This window comes from Chenopodium quinoa, unplaced genomic scaffold, assembly GCF_001683475.1.
Source record: "Chenopodium quinoa cultivar QQ74 unplaced genomic scaffold, ASM168347v1, whole genome shotgun sequence".
NCBI classification, from domain to species: Eukaryota; Viridiplantae; Streptophyta; class Magnoliopsida; order Caryophyllales; family Amaranthaceae; genus Chenopodium; species Chenopodium quinoa.
This window is the reverse complement of record NW_018745068.1, coordinates 1,166,689-1,185,947: the sequence shown is the minus strand read 5'-3', so window position 1 is coordinate 1,185,947 and position 19,259 is coordinate 1,166,689. Positions and strand designations below refer to the sequence as shown.

The window sequence follows — 19,259 nt, the reverse complement described above, 5'->3', positions numbered from 1 at the left end:
CGTTGAAACTAGCCTAACCACCACCCCCAAAACCGGCAACTCCACCCCTTCCCCCACATACCACCCCAACCCCTTCGGCCCAACGCGAAAACCACCCCCTTTTCCCCACCCTTGAAACGGCATAATCGACCATCGAAATCGACCATTATGGGCTTTCATGGTCGAATTCGGTCGTATTAAGGGTGAAGGATAAGGGGAGGGGTGGTTTCGGGGTTGGTCTAATGGGTTTAGGCTGCCGGTTTTTCGCTGGTGGCTAGGCTGGGGTGTTTCTAGATTAGGCTAGGGTGGTGTGTCGTGCTAGTGGCCTGGTTGGCTCTGGTGGGTTTTACTAGTGCCGTTTGGGAGGGGGGGGGGTTGAGATGGAGAGGGGGCTGCCGACGACGGAGGGTCAGGGTTGTCGGTGATGGAGGTGGGCTGGGTTGGATTTAGGGTTTTTTTGTTCTTTTTTTAATATTTCTTTTTATTTTTATTAATCAATTTTTTTAACCAATAGGTTATTAATACGTGTACATAGTTAGCCCCAATAACGGATTCCAACCGAAAATCCGCTAAGTGGTGGTGAAATCCAATTTTTGGGTTTTTTTTGTGGTGTTATAATAAAAGTTTTACATATTGTGGTATTATAATCAATTTATTGACAATTTTATAGCGTCATAAGTCAAAAAATTCAATTTTTTCATACTTGGTGAGTCAATTAATTATATTTTATAATTTTTATAAATTTTATTTTCATTATAATTATTTAACAACTGTGCATTGCATGGGATTTAACAAAGTCATTAACTAAAAGAAAAAGTGATACATCTAAATTGAAACTTCCATACATGAAAAGTGATACATCTAATAAAAAATAGAGAAAATATAAAGAAATTAAGGGTCTATGGAAAAATGGAATTACTTATATAAAAGTCATTTTATTAATACTCAAAACAAAATAAAGGTTCCATGAATGATCAAATAAGGATTTTTTTTTTTTAAAAAAAATAAAAAAAATAAAATAAGGGTAACCATATGAATCTCTTATAAACAAATGAATATTCACACAAGATCTGGATTCTTTTTATTTGTAACAAAAGAATATATTATGTCTCACATAATATATCCCTTGGTTACAAATAAAAAGCAACGGAGGTAGTAAGATTAAAAGAGAAATGGCATCTACTTCAAAGGTTTAGAGTAAACAAGAAATGGCATCTACTACACGGTTTACAGTAACAATTATGAATACATCACAAGAAAGAGACTTCTATACTTCTATTACAATACTTTTGTCGACCTACCTTAAAGATTAGACCATAACAAACCACCTCTCAAGCTTTCAGAAGGGATAAATAAATTAATACTTCGTACTGGCTTCTGTGCAGCTCAATCTAGAGAAACACAGTTATCTCAGTGATTTACAAATGACGATATATACAGTTTACAGGGTATGTAACACTAAAACCCTATAATTACCAATAATTATAAATATATCTATCTTTTGCATAAATCAAATCCGTGCATAGCATCCTTGCAGCTGAATGAACAGTATGTAAAATATTTTGGTTTTGCACGCTGAATCCCTGCAGCTCAATGCACAAAATGTAGCACAAGTGATCTAGAGGCACCCTTCCTCGAGTAAATCTTCAGAGGAGAATATGATCGATACAAAAAGATCAAAGATGTCCTGCTGATTTAGCATGAATTATGCAAATGGGTTTCCCCCAACAGAAGCAACAGGTCCATGAGTTGGAACATTTCTGCAGAATAGTGAACAAATTATTGCTATAGGCACCAGCATCAGCACCAACACCAACAACAAAAGGGGAGGGGAAAAAAAACAACATAGATATAAAACAAATGAAAAGATATTCTACACAGCACAAGATTTGATTATATCCTAGTCAAATACATAATATAGCAAAAAGCCTACACCATTTGCCTGAATTGATTAGAATATCTGACAAATACACAAAATTGATAAATCTTAATACATGCCTTTTTGCTAGCACTTCAGAGATAGTTTGAATGAGTCATATCAATTGTTATTTCTTCAATAATAGAGCTCAAAAACCTCACAGCAGCTCTCTTCCTCCACTTAAAAGTTTAAATTACCATGATGGATCAAAAGCTTAAATATATACAAATGATAAAATGCATATTTTGGAACCAAAGGAAGTGTCATCATGTAGTGTCATTTATCCTGCCAATGCAAAAACTGGAACCTAATTGTTCTTGCACTGCAAGATTGCAATGTAATTTCTAAGTTCTATTGTTGAGGTAGTTTTTCTCTGCTACCAATGATCAAGCGTGTAGATTACATACATCATATGTGGTCTTGTTAGAGCAAGGGGCAGAAATTCCAGTGGCAATGAAGCTTTGGATATCTCCTACAATGGCTCCTTTTCAAGTATCATTGTAAATAGAGTAGCCTTTTTTTTCCCTCTCTTTGAGTTTATGCTTCCAATAAATTACCAGGCATACACTTCGCCCAATGTCTATACTATAGTTTTGTTATGTTATCCCTATCTTATCAACAAGGTCATCTTCTCCTAGATCTCAAACTTCACAAACCGCTGGTACCAATAATGAAAAGGAAAAAAAAAGTACCAAGTAATGAAGCACAGCTGTTTATCCTTGTAACCTATAAAATGGATCCGCCTCAATAATTCCTTTTATAAAAATATTTTTCATTTTTGACAGGTCCTTTTATAAAAATATAAACGCTTTTTATCCTCGTAATTTATCTGGCGCTCAAACCAACCCCCTAACCAACCAAATTCTAACCCATAAAAACCCACCCACCCACCCAATCACTCCACTCCTTCACCACCCTTGCACTAGCCCTCTTTATCTTGCTCTGAAACTCTAACTCGCTCCCACCACCAAACCACCTTCATTATCAACTTCGTCTCTCCCCAGAAAAAATTCTCTTCTCCCGCTTCACACACCTTTTTTCAAACTCTTTCAACTGATTATCTTGTTATGTCCCTTATTCTATATCTGATGGTTCCTTATAACGATGCATGTTAGCCAACCCCAAATCATTTTTGGACTAAGGCTTTGTTGTTGTTGCTGCTGCTACTGTTGTTATTGTATTAATTATCCCTATTTTTTTATTTAACCCTTTTTTTATTTTGAAATAAGTATCTAAAAATTTTCCCGACACCTTGTCAAGACATTCTTTAGACCGTATCCCCATATCCTCTAGATTTTTGAAGTAGCGTTAGCGTATCGGATCCTTTGATCCCTACTTGGATACAAAACCCTCCGAGTTTGAGCAACATAGAAGAAGAGTATGTTCTTAAGATAGGTAATTATTTAAATATCTTTGGAAATTAAAATGGACAGGAATAATAGAAATTCAATTAATTCTTCCCTTAATTTGATTTCTAGGTGTGAATCTTAGATAATCAAATTAAACCCCTCTAGAAATAAAGCATAGGAGATTGTAGTGGAACCCTAGGTATTACAATTGTATCGGAACCCTAAGAATTTTCTTTGCTGAGTTTAGGTATTTGAAATGTCAAATTACCTGTGTTATATAATCATCACCAACAATCTGTTACACCCCTTGCAAAGTTCAAAGACAAGGAAATAATACACAGAAGGAAGAGAGTCTGTGAGAGAGAAAGAAACAGAGAGATTCTTCTAGGATGGATAATTCTTGGCATCCATGTGTTACGAATACTTTGGTGCAAAAAAAAAAAAAAAAAAAAAAAAAAAAAAAAAAAAAAAAAAAAAAAAAATTGGACTAGCATGATTGCGAGCAATACTTCAGCAGATCAGAGGCTTATAAAGAAAGAAAACTGTATTAGTTCTGTTGCCCACCATCATCTAGAATGCCATTCTACCACCCTTTTACGGAATTATTCAACAACATTGCCAACAGCCACAGCCAACTCACTACATGGAATAGGAAACAAAATCTCTCTAAGATAGTAGGATGATATGCAATTGAAGATCAGTTCCAAATAAGAGGAAGATTCACAGCTCCAGCTCTGTCTTCAAATCTACTCCAGACAGAGGGACTAAAAAAAAGCAAGATTTCTGGGGATCGGGATAAATTATGAGGAACAAAAACTTAGAAATGGCTTAATACTTGGCATCGAGTTTCTTAAACTATATTGTTCTTTGTTCATTGTATACATCTTATTCTTGGTGTTGTTTTTTCTTCCTCACTGTCCAACTAAAATATATCATTCCTTTTTTAGCAAGATAAGAAAATAATGTTACTAATAGATACAGGAGCTTTGCAGTAAAGAGTGCCAATCAAGGAACACACACCAGGCATACTGCAACCACTCGTTTTGCATCAGCGAGTCAATGCATAGTTTGACTTCAGGAAAACTCACTAAGTTCAGAGTCATTTAAATTTTGCAGCTAATCCCAAGGAAGCAGTTTATCTTAAAAAATCCTAGTGTTCAATCCAAAGTTTGATTTCTAACAGACCCAAAATCACGAGCCAATTCCAATTTTCAAGTAAATCCCAAAAAAGCCTAACCACAGCCCAATCCCAATAAGTTGGCAGATTTTACTCTTTTTATATCATTAGTAGGCCTTTTAAGAGACATTAAATAGAATAACAATATTAATCTACCTGAGTCCTAACCACCAGAATGAAACGTTTAATGTGTTAACAGGCAGAATATCAGGTCAATACATGCTGACAAATTTGAGATGATACGTTTCTCCTAGGAAAATATCACTGAACCAAACTACTAGATCACACAATACAAGCATGACAACTCTTAAGTTATCCCAAAAAAAAAAAAAAAAAAAAAAAAAAAAAAAAAAAAAAAAAAAAACCTTAGATTTATGTTATAGAAAGGTGAGAGAGGGGGTAAATATAACAGAAAAGAGCACCAAATTCAATAAAATATAACAGAAACAACGATGTAATATTAGCAATTTAATAATACAATTATCTAAAACGACAAGTGTTTGGAGTAATGAAATGTGTAAATACAAAGATAATATAGGATATTCTTACGGCAATTGAGAGCTTGGAGCCTGTGTCGCCATGTATGACATCCCACCTGTTAAAAAAACTGAATCAAATTCCCAAAAATATCAATAAGCCATGTATCAAGTAGTAAAAGACAAGACAAGGAGTTACCAGGAGAAACCACAGGATTTCCAGGAAACCATGGCTCATCTATGCCACCCATAAAAGAGGATGGTAGTTGCGTACTGGGAAGTGCAGCTTGCAATGTACTCATGTCCAAAAACTACATATAAGACATATAATACCAAATTAACAACATAATCAAATAAGACCTATTAGCTTATCCTATAACACTTAATAATTTGTAAAGATTAATGCACAAACGAACAGGAAATTAATCTTAGAGATCATAAAAAATAAATAAAACAATTTACATGAAAGGAATGAAGATATATTCAAAATAACTAAAAAGAAAAATTGGATGAAAAAGGAGAAATGGCAGACATAATATAGAGAAAAAGGCAAGCTGCTATCATAAGAAAAAAAGAAACTATTGAAATCAACCAATTCTTTTGACACTTCCCCCAAAAATAAATTAAAAAAGAGTAAACTTAAACACTAGCAAGTTTTCCAATTTTCTTCTACATGTCCTCAATTTGTCTTAGCAACGCATGAAGAATCAGCAATCAATAGATATCTTTCTCCAGCATGAGCCAATTGATGAGAGGAGATGCCACTATACCACTAATGTACAGCTAAGCATTGACAACTTGTTAGTTTAAAAACTTTATTCCAAAATTACATAGGAAAAGTTCACATATGTACATAACGCTTAAAGTCTATATATAGCTAAGGCAAAATTACACTTAGCGACACCAACTTTAGTCCAAATAATACCATTGACACAAACCTTTTGGACTAATTAAATTGGTATGAACTTGTCTTTAGGCTAAAGTTGGTGCCATTGAGTGTAATTTTCTCAATATTTAACTATAATTAGAAGTAAATATTAAATCATTTGAAATTTAATGGAATTTCATTATTTGTTCTTTTTGCCAAAAATAGAAGTTTCATGGGAAATGACTTTAAATATATTTCAAATAAGTTCCGAAACATTCTAGCAAGTTTAAAAATTCCGATAAGTTCCAATAAGGCTATTGAAGGTAAGTAATCCTAAAACAAGTTCCAATAGTTCCAAGAAGATACTCCCTTCGTTTTTTTTTTAAGTGCCCCATTGAGTTATGCGCGGAGTTTTAGGCAAATGAGTAAAGTAATATATAAGTGGGTATGGTTAAAAATAAAAAATTTGGAAAAGTAAGAGAGAGAAATATGAATGGGGATATAATGTGAGAGGGAGAAATATTATAAAATGATAGTGGGGACAAAAGAAAGAGAGAGAAATAATATATAATGTGAGTGAAGTTTCTAAATTCGGAAATGGGGCACTTAAATTAAAACAGTCGTTTTTGGGACTTCAAAAAACGGAGGGAGTAAGTCCCAATATACTTCTATGTCCCCAATTATTTAGTTGACACATTTCCCTCTCTTTTTATAAATGGCATGGACCCACTTATTCTTTTTATTATTTCTCTATCTCAATTATTATCCATCATCTACTAACTATTATAAAAATAATGCCCCACTACCTATTATAAATGATGTCCCGTTACCCACTAACTATAATTAAGATATACTCCACTAACAACTATCACACAATAAATTAAAAAATTAAATTGCCTAAAACTTTGTGTTGATCAAACTATGTAAGCTAAATAGGGATGGAAGGAGTAAATGTTTTTCAAGTGAAATAAATGAAGCCTAAATCGAAGTAGAATGAAAATATGCACCTAAATGATAAACAAATACTCATAAGTCATAATACTCCCTCCGTTCCAAATTAGTTACAATGTTTCGACTTTTGATACTATTCAGTATTCACAATCCCTACTTTGACTAACTTTGTTAAATTCCTCTCAATGCGTATTTTCAAATATCATTTCATAATTTTAACTTGTTGATAACTAGAGGTATTTATGATTGAATTTATGCACTGGAAAATGTCATAAAAGGAACATGACAGCTAATTTAAAATGGGGAAACAGTTATTAAAATCAATAGAATGCTACCTACCATATTGTGTGTTTCCAATTCAGAATTAAATGGCACATCAAATGGATTGCCAACTTTCTGCTCACTATTTGCTATATTATTCTGCCACAATGAGAAGAAAAACTCAAACACTGGTGAGAAAATAATGCAAGCAATCCCTGTAAGGCTGGGAAGGAAAGGACAACACCTACCATGAAAGGATGCATTGGTTCAACAAAGGATGATCCAAAAGCACCATGAGATGGTAAAGTTGGAAATGAGAATCCTTCAGTAGATGAAATTTGCTGAAGCTCATCTACAACAGAATCCTGCAAAAATGAAATTCCAAAAATGATTTCAAGAAAAGAAATAATAGTCTCATTATGCAATTTTTATGAAAGCCATGCACAATATCAACAAGTAATATGGATATCTAGGCAGACAGCCAAGAAAGAGAGATGATAATCCCCTTTATAGACATCACCTGTGGAGTTTTCAAGCCAAAAAACAGATCAGTGCTAGAGGAATTATTGTCGGCAGAAGCATGCAAATTTATGCTTTCCATGTCTGTACATTGATGCTGTTGTTTGTTGGCTTCTTCAAAGGCTTTCCAATTCTGCCGAACAGAGTATCAAATATATGAAAACCAAATTATCCACTCTTGTTTACCAAAACTGGTAATCCCTCCTCACCCAGCACCCCCAAAAAAATCTATAGCAAATGAAACAATAGAAATAAAAAATCTAAAAAAATAATAATAAATAAATAAGCAACAGAGTAACATTTATTGACTAATGCCAAGCACAGCCAATCAGAGAGGGGGGAAGTCGATCAAAGGAGAAGTTGGAGAAGATTTCCTATATCCATGGACTCCGTTAAGTATATCATATCTCCAGGCCCCCACAGTCAGGCAAAGGAATGACTTTCTTTTTACACGAAACCAAAAACTTCATATATAAAAAAAAAAACCTGAGTATTTGGCATGTCAGTTGGAATATGAACATTTGTCAGGCCCTCATTCCATAGATTAGACACCAAGAGGGGAGGTGAATGAATAGTAGAACTTGGGAATTCTAGCCACTGCATGCTGACATTCGAGGGTACAGCAGAACTTAAATTTTTCGCAGAAACTCCACCTTCAGATCCAGCTTTTGGACCACCAGTATCTGAGGTATTTGTACAAGGGGGACTGGGCTGAGGTGAATCAAATGTTGCCCACCCCTCATTACTGGGTTCTGTTGGCTCGGGCGGCTTTTGGTCTAGATTTGAAACAGGAGGATTCTGAGAATTTTGAGAAAAGAAACTTGAAGATGATGAACTAGTTTGTGGAAATTTTTGAGACAAATCTGGAGAATCTGCAGATGATTGAAACAAATCTATTGATGCAACATGTCCAGCGCTTAGTGCTTGAAACAGATCAACACCCACAATCGGATTGGTGGCCGCCGGCCTTGGGGATGCATCCTCAAATAGATTCAGTCCACCAACTGGAAACTGTGAAGGAGTGGAGGAGACTTTATTTTCAGTGGCAGCATTTGAGTGATTGGGCTTAGACTTGACATCAGTTAAGCTACCAGTATCAGTTGACTGAAAAGATACAGAGTTCTTTTCAAATGAACCAACACTCCCTGAAGATACAGTTCTCTGCAGAAAAAACATTGCTGTCAATTATAAACATAAAAACAGGAAAACTGAATGATTTTACTATACACACAAATGCTTACAAGCACAAAACTAAAACTCTGCCATGACTAATTGCATTATTGCATAATTAAGCATGCCACACTAGGGCCTATTATTAGAAATTCTAGCAAAATATCATGAAATGTACCAAACGGAAACTATGCGATGAATTCATGAAGTTATTACTAATAACATAGTTGCAAATCAACCATTCTACAATAGGGCACTATTTTAGAAAGTATACTTTTTCAAACAGCAAACTCAGATATCCCCTTCCACCCCCTTTAGCCCTTTGCAACAATTAGCTTATTTCAGAGGCATTAATACCCTTTGTAGTTTCTAAATGACATCATATTAGTGTAGATCATACATGAAGGTAAAGATCTCAGAGCATAGATATAAGCACAGATGCATGTTTGTGAGTAAAGAATAATATTCACCAAGCCATGAACAGGTCATATAGAACATTTCCTTTTGTATGAAACTAAGATATCGGTGGCCTTAATTTCGGAATCAGACTTTGCCTTAAGAAGATGATTAAACATCCTGAATTTGCAAGCTTTCAAGAATCAATAAACCTACACAAATTTCATACGTAAGAATTCAATAATGTAAATGCATGAGACTGAAACCATTAGCCTCTGCAGCCTGAAGGCCAATAGCATCTACACTTGTTTCGAAAATGCAGGTTTGATTTTCTTCACAAAATTAGGCTAACTACATTTAACAAAACTTCTGACATGCCATCTTTTAGAGTCAACCAACCAGAAGAAAAATTTATTTTGTTTTCCCAAATTTTTATTTTCATTTATAAAATTACTGCCATTACAAGTATCAGGACTAGGAACTTGAGGAGCCTGGTTGAACTTCATCCTCTTTTATATATTAATTCACTTACCAAGGTATAGAACCAAAACACTATCTTTTGAGAAGTAGATCAAACAGGATTAACTAAGAAGAGTAAGATCAACATTTTTCTTTTGAAGAATCACAATTTTCTAGGACTTCTGCTCATAGAAAGCATGAATCCTCCACAAAAAGGCCTATTCAAATAACTCTTAGGTCGCAAATTTCTCAACAATCAATGTATCATCAATTTTAATGTAGCTCGTGCATTATGTATCATTGGCACTCTCCCTGCCAATGCTACAGACAACTCTGTAGCCCCTAATCTAATATATATATATATAAAGGGGAGTATTTTCCAAAATTTGTAGTGAGCCACATAGGATTGAATTTTCTTAACGCGCCATGTAGAATTATAAATTTAGTTATAGCCAATCAAATAAGAGATTTGTAAATTCTTTTAGAATTAAATAATTCAAATGCCACATAAGCAAAATTGGCAAATGAGATTTTAAAGTTTAAATTAATTAAATATAAAATGCTATCTTTTGAAATTAGGAATTTTATCTAAATATATAACGAATGAGAGGAAATTCACAATTTATTTTTAAATAAAAATATTAAATGATATACTATGTACAACGAATAAAATAACAAAAATTTCCACATGGCCTGAGTCACCTTACCCAATCAATCAATCAAAATCAAAGCCTTAATCCCATAAGTGAGATTGGCTACATGAACCAAATTTGATTATTCCGTGTAATCATCAACAAAGATCCTCCACCTCCATCCCTTACGATCCAATGCCTCGTCCTCATGCACATCCATATACTTCATATCCTTCCTAACTCCTTCCAACCAAGTCATTTTCAGTCTCCCTCTCCCTCGTTTAACCCCTCCATGGTCCTACCCTAAGTCACCTTACCCAATTCAGCTTATTACAGATTTAAATGCTATGCTTACTTCCCCATCATTCAACTCTTGTATACGACCCACCTCTTCCAGGCTAATGTTAGCTTCTCATAGATGGCTCAAACAGGTAGCCCACAAATCAACACTGCAATACCTTCTCCAGCATTGAAGGTATTCCTTTCCAGGTTTCTCAATCGGTTAAACTGATTATCTGAACATAATATGACAGACATATCAGCACCTTGTGGTGGAGGGAGGGGGGTTGAATGTGTGAAGGGATGAATTCTAGAGATTGATGTAACTAACTAGATGACTTAGAAGGTTAAGTGCACAAAAAGGCAGGAAAAAAAAGATAGTTTGAGGGAAGTTGGATGCTATTTCATTCATTAATAAAGATCTAAGCTTTCTTACAAGGAGGCTTGAGGCCACCACTTTCCTTAGTGCCTTTATGACACCAATCTCTACACCCAAAATGACTACAAAACTCAGCTACCTAAGCAAGTTCCCACCTCTCCTTTTTATATATACATACTCAGCCAAAATAGGATAAAGACAAAGTAAGAAGGCTGCAGCTAGCTGTCATCATTTGAGAGGATGACTGCAGTCATTGGCTGCTCTCAATGATTTGTGTGTGCTGATCCACTCCCTGCTGCTGCTCCACTATCCCCTCCCCTAGCTGTACCTGCTGTCCTTTCCTTCTCCTTCTTGTGTATGTGATCGACCCCTTAGGCTTATTGCTCAAGGCATTCGTTACAATTGGTTGGTAAGCTGACAATGTAGAGTGGGTATGCCATTGAACATATTCTGCGATACTTAACGGGTTGGTAGGAATTCCAAACCATAAGCTTAGGATGGAAACCAAAAACTTACCAATATCAGAAAAGCTGTGACATCCGTACCTGTATCTAATACATATACATAATTACATACCACTAAGGCCCCAAGCACAGGTACCTTATATCCTCTTTTCCATTAATGTCATTTGGTTTCATATCAAAACATTAGAATTGAGAAGCTGGGGAAAGACATTGAAAGGCTAATCATCAACTTCAAATATCTTCTTCAAGTGATCACTCAAGCAAAATCCACATCAATCGCTTCACAATGTGTACAATGCAACCTATAGGCCTCTCCAGCCAACAAGCAGCAAGCCTACTTGATTTAATGATCGAGATTTATGATGTGCTTGGTGGCAAAGATGGAATTTCTTTATATAGGAGAGAATTCAGGAAGGTAGATAAGAGGTAAACAAATGCGAAAGTAAATTATTCTCTAAGTCATACACTCTGTCAAGTTTGAAATATAAGCAAAACTTGACAGTTAATTTTTTTCATAATGAACACAAAAATAAATAATAATAAACGTATTTCATTGATATACCCTTTACCAAACAGCATTTCTATTGTCTAAATAGAAAAAGTTGATTAAAAACTAGCATAAATCATACCATGTCATATCATAATTGAGCGATTTCTTTCAGGACCACAATTAGCATCCCGTCACACGGTTTTGTTTGAAAAATAATTTTTTCTCTCCCAAAAAAAAAAAAAAAAACCTATAGTACAAACAAAGTGAGACATCCATACAGCAAAGGTTTGCTAAAAAATAAGTGGTGGTGTAACTATTACTTGGCTTCTTGTTCCTATAGCTAGTCACACTATTAAATGACAATGACACACAGGATTCAACATAACATCCCCAAACATGTATTCCACTCCCTCCCATCTAGAAGAGGCAGCATGAAAAAGTAATCACAAACTATATGCTATTGGAAGTATTAACCAGTCGAGTTAGATATACAACCTGTGGCCGTGGCAAGGGAGCTTTGTCAGTGTCTCTCTTTGCATAAAATTCTGAATGTGTGCTTGAAGTCTGGCGATGAAGACCATCAACTATTTCCCTTGAGGAATCAGAGGCAGGGCTTGAAAATCCATCATCTTTCTGAAAATTTGGTGAATGAGGATTAGACTTAAATGGATCGCCACCACTTGAATAAGAGTAGTCTGAAACTCGTGAGCTGGATCCATCATTTGCAAATTTGTCCTCATAATGATGCTCGCTTAAACGACCAGGACTATATATAAAACTCGCAGGCTTCCTCTCATAAAGGTTATGATCTGAGCCAGGCTTTCTTGAAAGTGAACCTAGGTTCTTTCTGTTCAGCCGGTCCTCATACTGAAAATCATAAGGTGGACTTTGAGAGAAAGAGTGATACGAACTGGCTCGCCTGGTTTCATCTCCAGTATTTCTCTGGATCTGACAAATACAGACAGATTAGTGATACTTAGCATAGGTTCACACATTTCTAATTAACATCAGAAACATGAAGATAGCAAGCAAGAATTAAATCTCCCGACAAACTAGTGGTAATGCAACATAATTACATAAAACATTAAAGAAAAACTCACCAGTGTATCCCCAGAAGACTTCTCAGAATTGTTTCCTCCGGCATATTTACGATTTATATAGACAGACTTGATAAATTCTCGGACCTTATCAACATCACTGAAGGAAAAACAATAACAACTCTAAAATTCTTCAATATGATATTTAACATTAAAATGTAACAAATTACTCTTTACCTATTGCTTGGCTGTCTCTGTCTATGCAGATCCCAGTCCTTCAAATATACTTCCCTTGCTCGCTAAAAACAGTAACACCTTTAATAAGAGCATGCACACAGGTATATATAATATATATGGAGAGAGAAAGAGGGGGGGGGGGGGTGGAGGTCATTGTCAAGACCAATGTCAATATCTACCTGATTACCACCATTTTGAAGAGCCTCAACTTCTTGTGACGTGAATTTGGACATTGACACAGACTTCACCCGATGTGTAAACTCACGACTGCGATAAGATTTTTTTTTTTTTTTTTTTTTTTTGTGATCGGTCAAGCATGTTGGAAGAAAATACGTAACACAACAGAAATGATATGGTCAATGTTACTTCAAAGCCACCAAACAGGCTATATTATTCGGATACATAATGAAAATGGCTCCAGCCTATACAAGGTACTTCACAGGGAGCATAGGCATTATTTAGTCATTGGGATGAAATCTAAGAATAAGCAGTGAAATTTGTCTAATTGTCCAAACCAATGGCACAGACTTGAGATAGCAGGCATAGAACATTACTGCCAGCATATATGAATAAGCAGACATAATTGGTAAAATTATGACACAATGAAATTACGATCCTGTATAAGAATGCTATACGAAGTTGGTACTCAATTCAACAACATACTAATTACACAAATCATGCTAGACTGACAGCCAGTCATTTTTGGACAATGCAAACTGAACTGAATTTTAATCTCTAAATTAGAACCACCCTATTTCAGTTAAATTTGAGCCTATTGACAAAGTGGAGCATCTAAGCACTGCAGATGACTAACAAATCACAGCAACTCCAGTCGTTAAAAACTACCCCCTCCGTTTCATAATAGTCGCAACACTTTGACTGGCACACTGGCACGCATGCCAATGCACAACTTTGACCATTAATATTTGTAATTATATGTTATTAAGAAATATAAAAGTTTAATATAATGAAAATATACTTAAAAGACTAATCCAAAAATATTTGACATGGCAACATATGTTTTTTATATATTGGTAAAAATACATAGTCAAAGTAAGCATATGAATAGTGCAAAAGTCAAAGTGTTGCGATCATTACAAAACGGAGGGAGTATAAGAATCTTACTAGCTGAGTTTTGTATGAATAATAAAAGAAGATTGAGCCGTGTCAAGACAGAGTGCAATGCCTCTCAGTTTCATATACTCCACGAATAAATATAATTTTGTTATTCTGATCCTTAGGTTAGTATAGGAATGGTCAAGATAGAGGTGCAGCCACCTCAATGATTCTACAATGGTCAAGCTCAATCATTCTAAAAAACTGAAAAAGAATCTTACTGTATCCCGCTACAAATCATGCAAACAAACGTCCAAAAATTGGTGCAAACATATTGAGGACCCTGCAAAAAAAGTTTTGAAGCATGTTAAACAAATATGAATCAGGAAAAGTAGATATAATTGAAGACTAAAAGAAAATTTTGGTTTCTGATAAAACAAGATAAGCACTAGATATGATCATCAACTCTTCTCTAATATCAGAAAATCTACTGACACACACAACATAAATACTCAAAAAAGTCGCAATCCAACCCTTGTGTGATCTAGAGAGAAAAGTCCAAAAGGAACAGAAGTACATAAGCCATGCAGAAACACATCATAGACTCCAACAGTCCATAAAACAGCAATCAGAGGACAAGGACAGTAATTATCAAGGCATATAGGACTGAGCACAACATATGAACAACAATCAAGAAAAAAGGGAAAAGATCAGATATTACAGATGAAAAATGGTCAAGAAGACTAGTACAAGAGAAAGAATTATGATATTAACAAAATCAGTTGCCAACATATTAAAAATATAGCAGTTAACATACTGCGGATTTTTTTAAAAATAAGATAAAATAAGGTGTAAAAAAAATTAGAAATGCAGATATCAAATATAACAAATAATTAATTACAAGATAGCAAGAAAATAGAAAGTAGAAATAAAAAAAAGGAAGATTTACACAAAACAAATAATCAAAGCACAAGCGTGACAATGGAAATTTTACAGATCCTATATTCCTATAACAACTTAGCTATAAAAGAATATAGAATGTGATTATGTGAACCCCTCTTCAAATCCTATTGCACTCCAAAAGTGCTATTAAAATAAGAAAAAGTTTACTCTTCTGAGTCTTATCTAGTCTTATAACCTCCATCCATATGTCTTATGCCTTAATCTACAACTCTTGGATTCCCTATTGCTGACACTTTCTGCATTGGGCGTTGGAGTTCCTTAGCTGGCGTAAGTAGAACATCCAAGACTCCCATTTCATATAGGACCCTCACATTTTTGTCACCTCATTAGACCTAGTTTAAGTGGGTCGGGTTCACATCGATGCGGGTAAATAACAAGTCAAAAGAGGGTAACCTTTTATTGGTCCAAAGCAGGTCAGGCCAATGCGAGGTCACTAGTTAATGGTGGGTCGGTAATGGACGGGTGAACGAGCAAGAAAAAAATTTGGAGAAGAGAGACAAAAGTAAGTACACATGAATACAAAGCTACACATATACAAAAAATTTATGTTATCTATTTATTTTTCTATCAAATTGGCCCTATATTAATCACGTCCAATAAAGGCCCTATCCAATAAAAACCCTTTAACCTTGACCCAACCCTATACCCTTTAGGCTACCCGCTACCCCTCATCCGTTTTCTAACACAAACATGTCAATATGAGTGTACTGCAAAATTTACAACATTAGAAAAATACTCCATTTGATTGCCATGTATGCTCCTAAATTGACAATCCTTGTTGCTACAACCAACCTCTTATAGTGTAGCATCAATGAAGTGCACCAATTTTATAAAAGGTAAAGACCATCTAAAGAAATGTCACCAAGCCTTGCCCTTGCAGACAAGAATAAAAGGCTCATAATCCAAAGAAATTAACCATATTAGGGAGTGGATGCCCATAGATTGCCATATTATTAGCACCTAATTTAGCTCAGAGGGGATATTAAATTGAAAATTAATGGTTGGCTGAATACCTTTCATGGTTTTGATTACATAATTCTTATCTCCGGTACTAAGGTTCTTCATGCATCTTATATTGGCTACTTTGATGACATTTCTCTTAGCCAAAGCTTCACCAATAATGATAGCTAAAATTTGAATATTTCCATATTTTACTCTAATAGAAGTCCAATTGCTAATTGCCTATCATGAGTCCTAAAATCATCAACATTTACAGTCATGTTTGATTAACTTTTCCACCTTCATTCTTCTACTCTTATTCAGATATACCACAAGATCTTCACAAGGATATCTTAATCTAAAATATGGGCTGAATTTGCAATTTTCTGCAATTATAGCTGTGTAAGCTATGTTGAGACTTGTGAATTTTTTTCATGATATATTCTCCTCTTCTCATCATACCATAAGGTTTCCGTTGTTCTACTCTAAACATACCAAAGAATTCTTATATTGTTGTCTTAATCTCAAATTTTGGTTGGATTTCTAATCTTAATTTGTTATTCCAGTTGTGTTAATTATGCTTGAGAATAGCTAGCTCCTTTTGAAGTTTATTCTCCCCGCCTTATTCTCCCTTATTTCAGGACCGATAAGTTCAAATAAGATAATTTCAAGGCTAAGAAGTTCATAAAAGATAAGTTCATGGACAATGAAGGTTACCCAAGTTCAATTCACAAGAATCACAACTAATATAATAACTTCAATTAAGATAAGTTCAGCCCTTGAAGTCTTTCTCTCTTTAGGATTATATCATCATATAGTTTCCACTACAATTATTTAACTTCGCTGAGGACACCCATTTTCAAATCAACTTAATCTGTAATAATTTTCTAGTCATCAATACAAGAATTCTTATGCTAGCCAAGTAGCTAATGACCCATTTAAAGAAAGGCCTCAAAAAAATCTATGTTGGACATAGGTTTGACCATTTGAGCATATCTGCATTTGAGCATATCTGCTGACTTTGTATAATCTAATAATCCAATTTGAATATTCACAAAAAGTTCTACCCATTTTTGGTTACTTATCATGCAACTTCTTCAACCAAATGGCATTCCTTAAAAAACAAATATTGCTTTCTTTTACCCGCTTTCATTTTCGGTAGGTGAGTAAGGTACTTGATAGCTACAAACAGTACAGACATTAACTTCGATTCGAAATGAAATACTACCATTTTCCTGGACCCAAAATCCCATCATAAACAACCTTTACAAAAGTCACAAATTTATGCCTCAAACTATTTAAAACGCTATTATTCATCAACATTAGTAAAACTACCATGTAATTTCAGCATCATTATTACCCAAGAAAAACAATAATTTTTGCAACTACATAGCCAAAAAAAAAATGGAATCAACCAACTACATCAATTACAACAAACCCAACTATTTTAGTCCAAACAAATCATAACATAAAATTAATTTTAAGAAAATACTAAAAACCGTAAATAAAGTTTATAAAAGGGAAAATAACAAGCAAGAAGAAATAATTACCAAACTATTGCAATTGATGCAACGTCTATTAGGTGGAAGCTTCATGAGACCTCTAATGATCTTCTCATTCCTTTCTTCTTCCCTTTTGCTGGACATCTTTTCAGCGATCTTAAGATAAATCAAATTAAAAATTCCCAAACTAAAATCGGATAATAAACCCTAAATTAGCAAAAATTACAAAAAAATTTTGGATAAGTAGACAAAGAAATTGTATCGGAAATCACCGAATTTGATAATCAACTTGGAAGAAAAATCGATAAATTAGGGGTTTATGATTCTGTCACTCGAATGAGTCCAAACAAAAACGTTGTGTGGTCTTTGCTTGTAAAAGTTTCAATGATTTGAAATGCTTTTTTTTTTTTAATAATTATTGTTAATTTTTATATTTATTGATTATTAATATTATCAGCTTTTAATTTTTATTAATTTTAATAAGACTAAGAAATGTCCCCACTTTTCATGAATTAATTAGCTAGCTATGAGTTGGAGCACAGCAAACCCAGTTTAATAAAATTCAAAATTTATCATCATTTAAATATTGTATGATTGTCATGTTTTTTTTGTTAATGGCATTAAGATTATTTATGGAATTTAGTAGTGTAGAAGTTCAAAAAACTAATTAAAAATTGGTAATATTATTTTTCTTTAAAGATGTACATGTGGTGCTTTCTCATGTAATATTTTTTCCGCCAAAGTATATTGACGATGTTATCATCAAATCAGGTGAAACAGATTAGATTACCCTTATAGATATATCAAGTAAATCTAACACTAACATTGAAAAAATATCATGAATGTGCGCTTTTCAAATCTATCTTAGCTACATTGAACTAAGATAATGGTCATTGCCTATATAAATGTATGATATCCTTGTAACAACATGATTCTCTTTCTTTCTCATTCGCTAACACCATGGATTCCTCCGTCTCTCTCTCCAATTTTTTTTAATTCAATCAATTTAAAAATTGAAGATTTTACAAAGTACAAAACATGATCCACATATTATGTATACAATGAAAGCGAAATATCATTGTGTGATCTTCTCATAACCACCGTGGTTGATTAATTGTTAGTTATATTTGTTTGGACTTTCAATTTCTCATTAGGAGCACTAGATAGATTTAACTTGAAGCAACTCAATTGTTGCTACACTTAAGCCTTGTTTTTGCTTCCACTTGTTGCTACACACGCTGCTTTACCAACTTTTCCCTTTTCTTTTTTTTTAAATAATTTGGCACTTGGGACGAGGAGTATACTCATTTCCACAGAAAGAATTGTGGGTTATCCTTTTGGTAAAAGGATCCTCATGCCAAAAGTTGCTCTAAAAAGATCTTCATCCTTATTGTTGTCGGTGCTCTTATTAGATTGCAACATGGATGTTAGTGGGACTTGGTCCCCACATTGAATATGAGACTAGACAAAGAAATCCTTGTATGATGAAAAGGGAGCTAGTCGGTGTTGGTCACTGCATGAGGTATTTTTGGTAGTTTGATGAGGAAAGCTTAGTAAAATTAGTAACATTGCAACTAAAAAAACATTCAATATAGGGAAGTATTGCAACTAATTCCAAACAAATTAAGCAAATTGTAACATATAGTTAAATTAAAAATAATGTTTTTTTACTAGGTACCTCTGAGGTATTGCAACATTCATGTGGTACCCTCATGGTTTCCAAAATTCACGAGGTACCCTTAAGGTATGTTGTTAATG

The 19,259-nt window shown here is 34.3% G+C and overlaps 1 protein-coding gene across 2 annotated transcripts; it reads right to left on the bottom strand.

Moving 5' to 3' along the window:
- Positions 1-1,140: 1,140 nt before the first annotated feature.
- Positions 1,141-17,916, bottom strand: LOC110709466 (probable ADP-ribosylation factor GTPase-activating protein AGD14). 2 transcript variants are annotated; one of them, XM_021887684.1, is made up of 14 exons: positions 17,774-17,915; positions 17,550-17,657; positions 14,379-14,440; positions 13,221-13,308; positions 13,042-13,103; positions 12,868-12,964; positions 12,263-12,715; positions 7,985-8,659; positions 7,500-7,631; positions 7,228-7,344; positions 7,058-7,138; positions 5,099-5,210; positions 4,973-5,018; positions 1,141-1,739 (listed from the first exon to the last, which is right to left on the bottom strand). In XM_021887684.1, exons 2-14 carry the CDS (start codon positions 17,643-17,645, stop codon positions 1,685-1,687), a joined length of 2,076 nt encoding a protein of 691 aa, XP_021743376.1. In that variant the 5' UTR covers positions 17,646-17,657; positions 17,774-17,915; the 3' UTR covers positions 1,141-1,684. The 2 variants fall into 2 exon arrangements, with proteins under 2 accessions (XP_021743376.1, XP_021743375.1); XM_021887683.1 differs by having other exon boundaries at positions 17,550-17,916.
- Between the last annotated feature and the right edge of the window lie 1,343 nt (positions 17,917-19,259).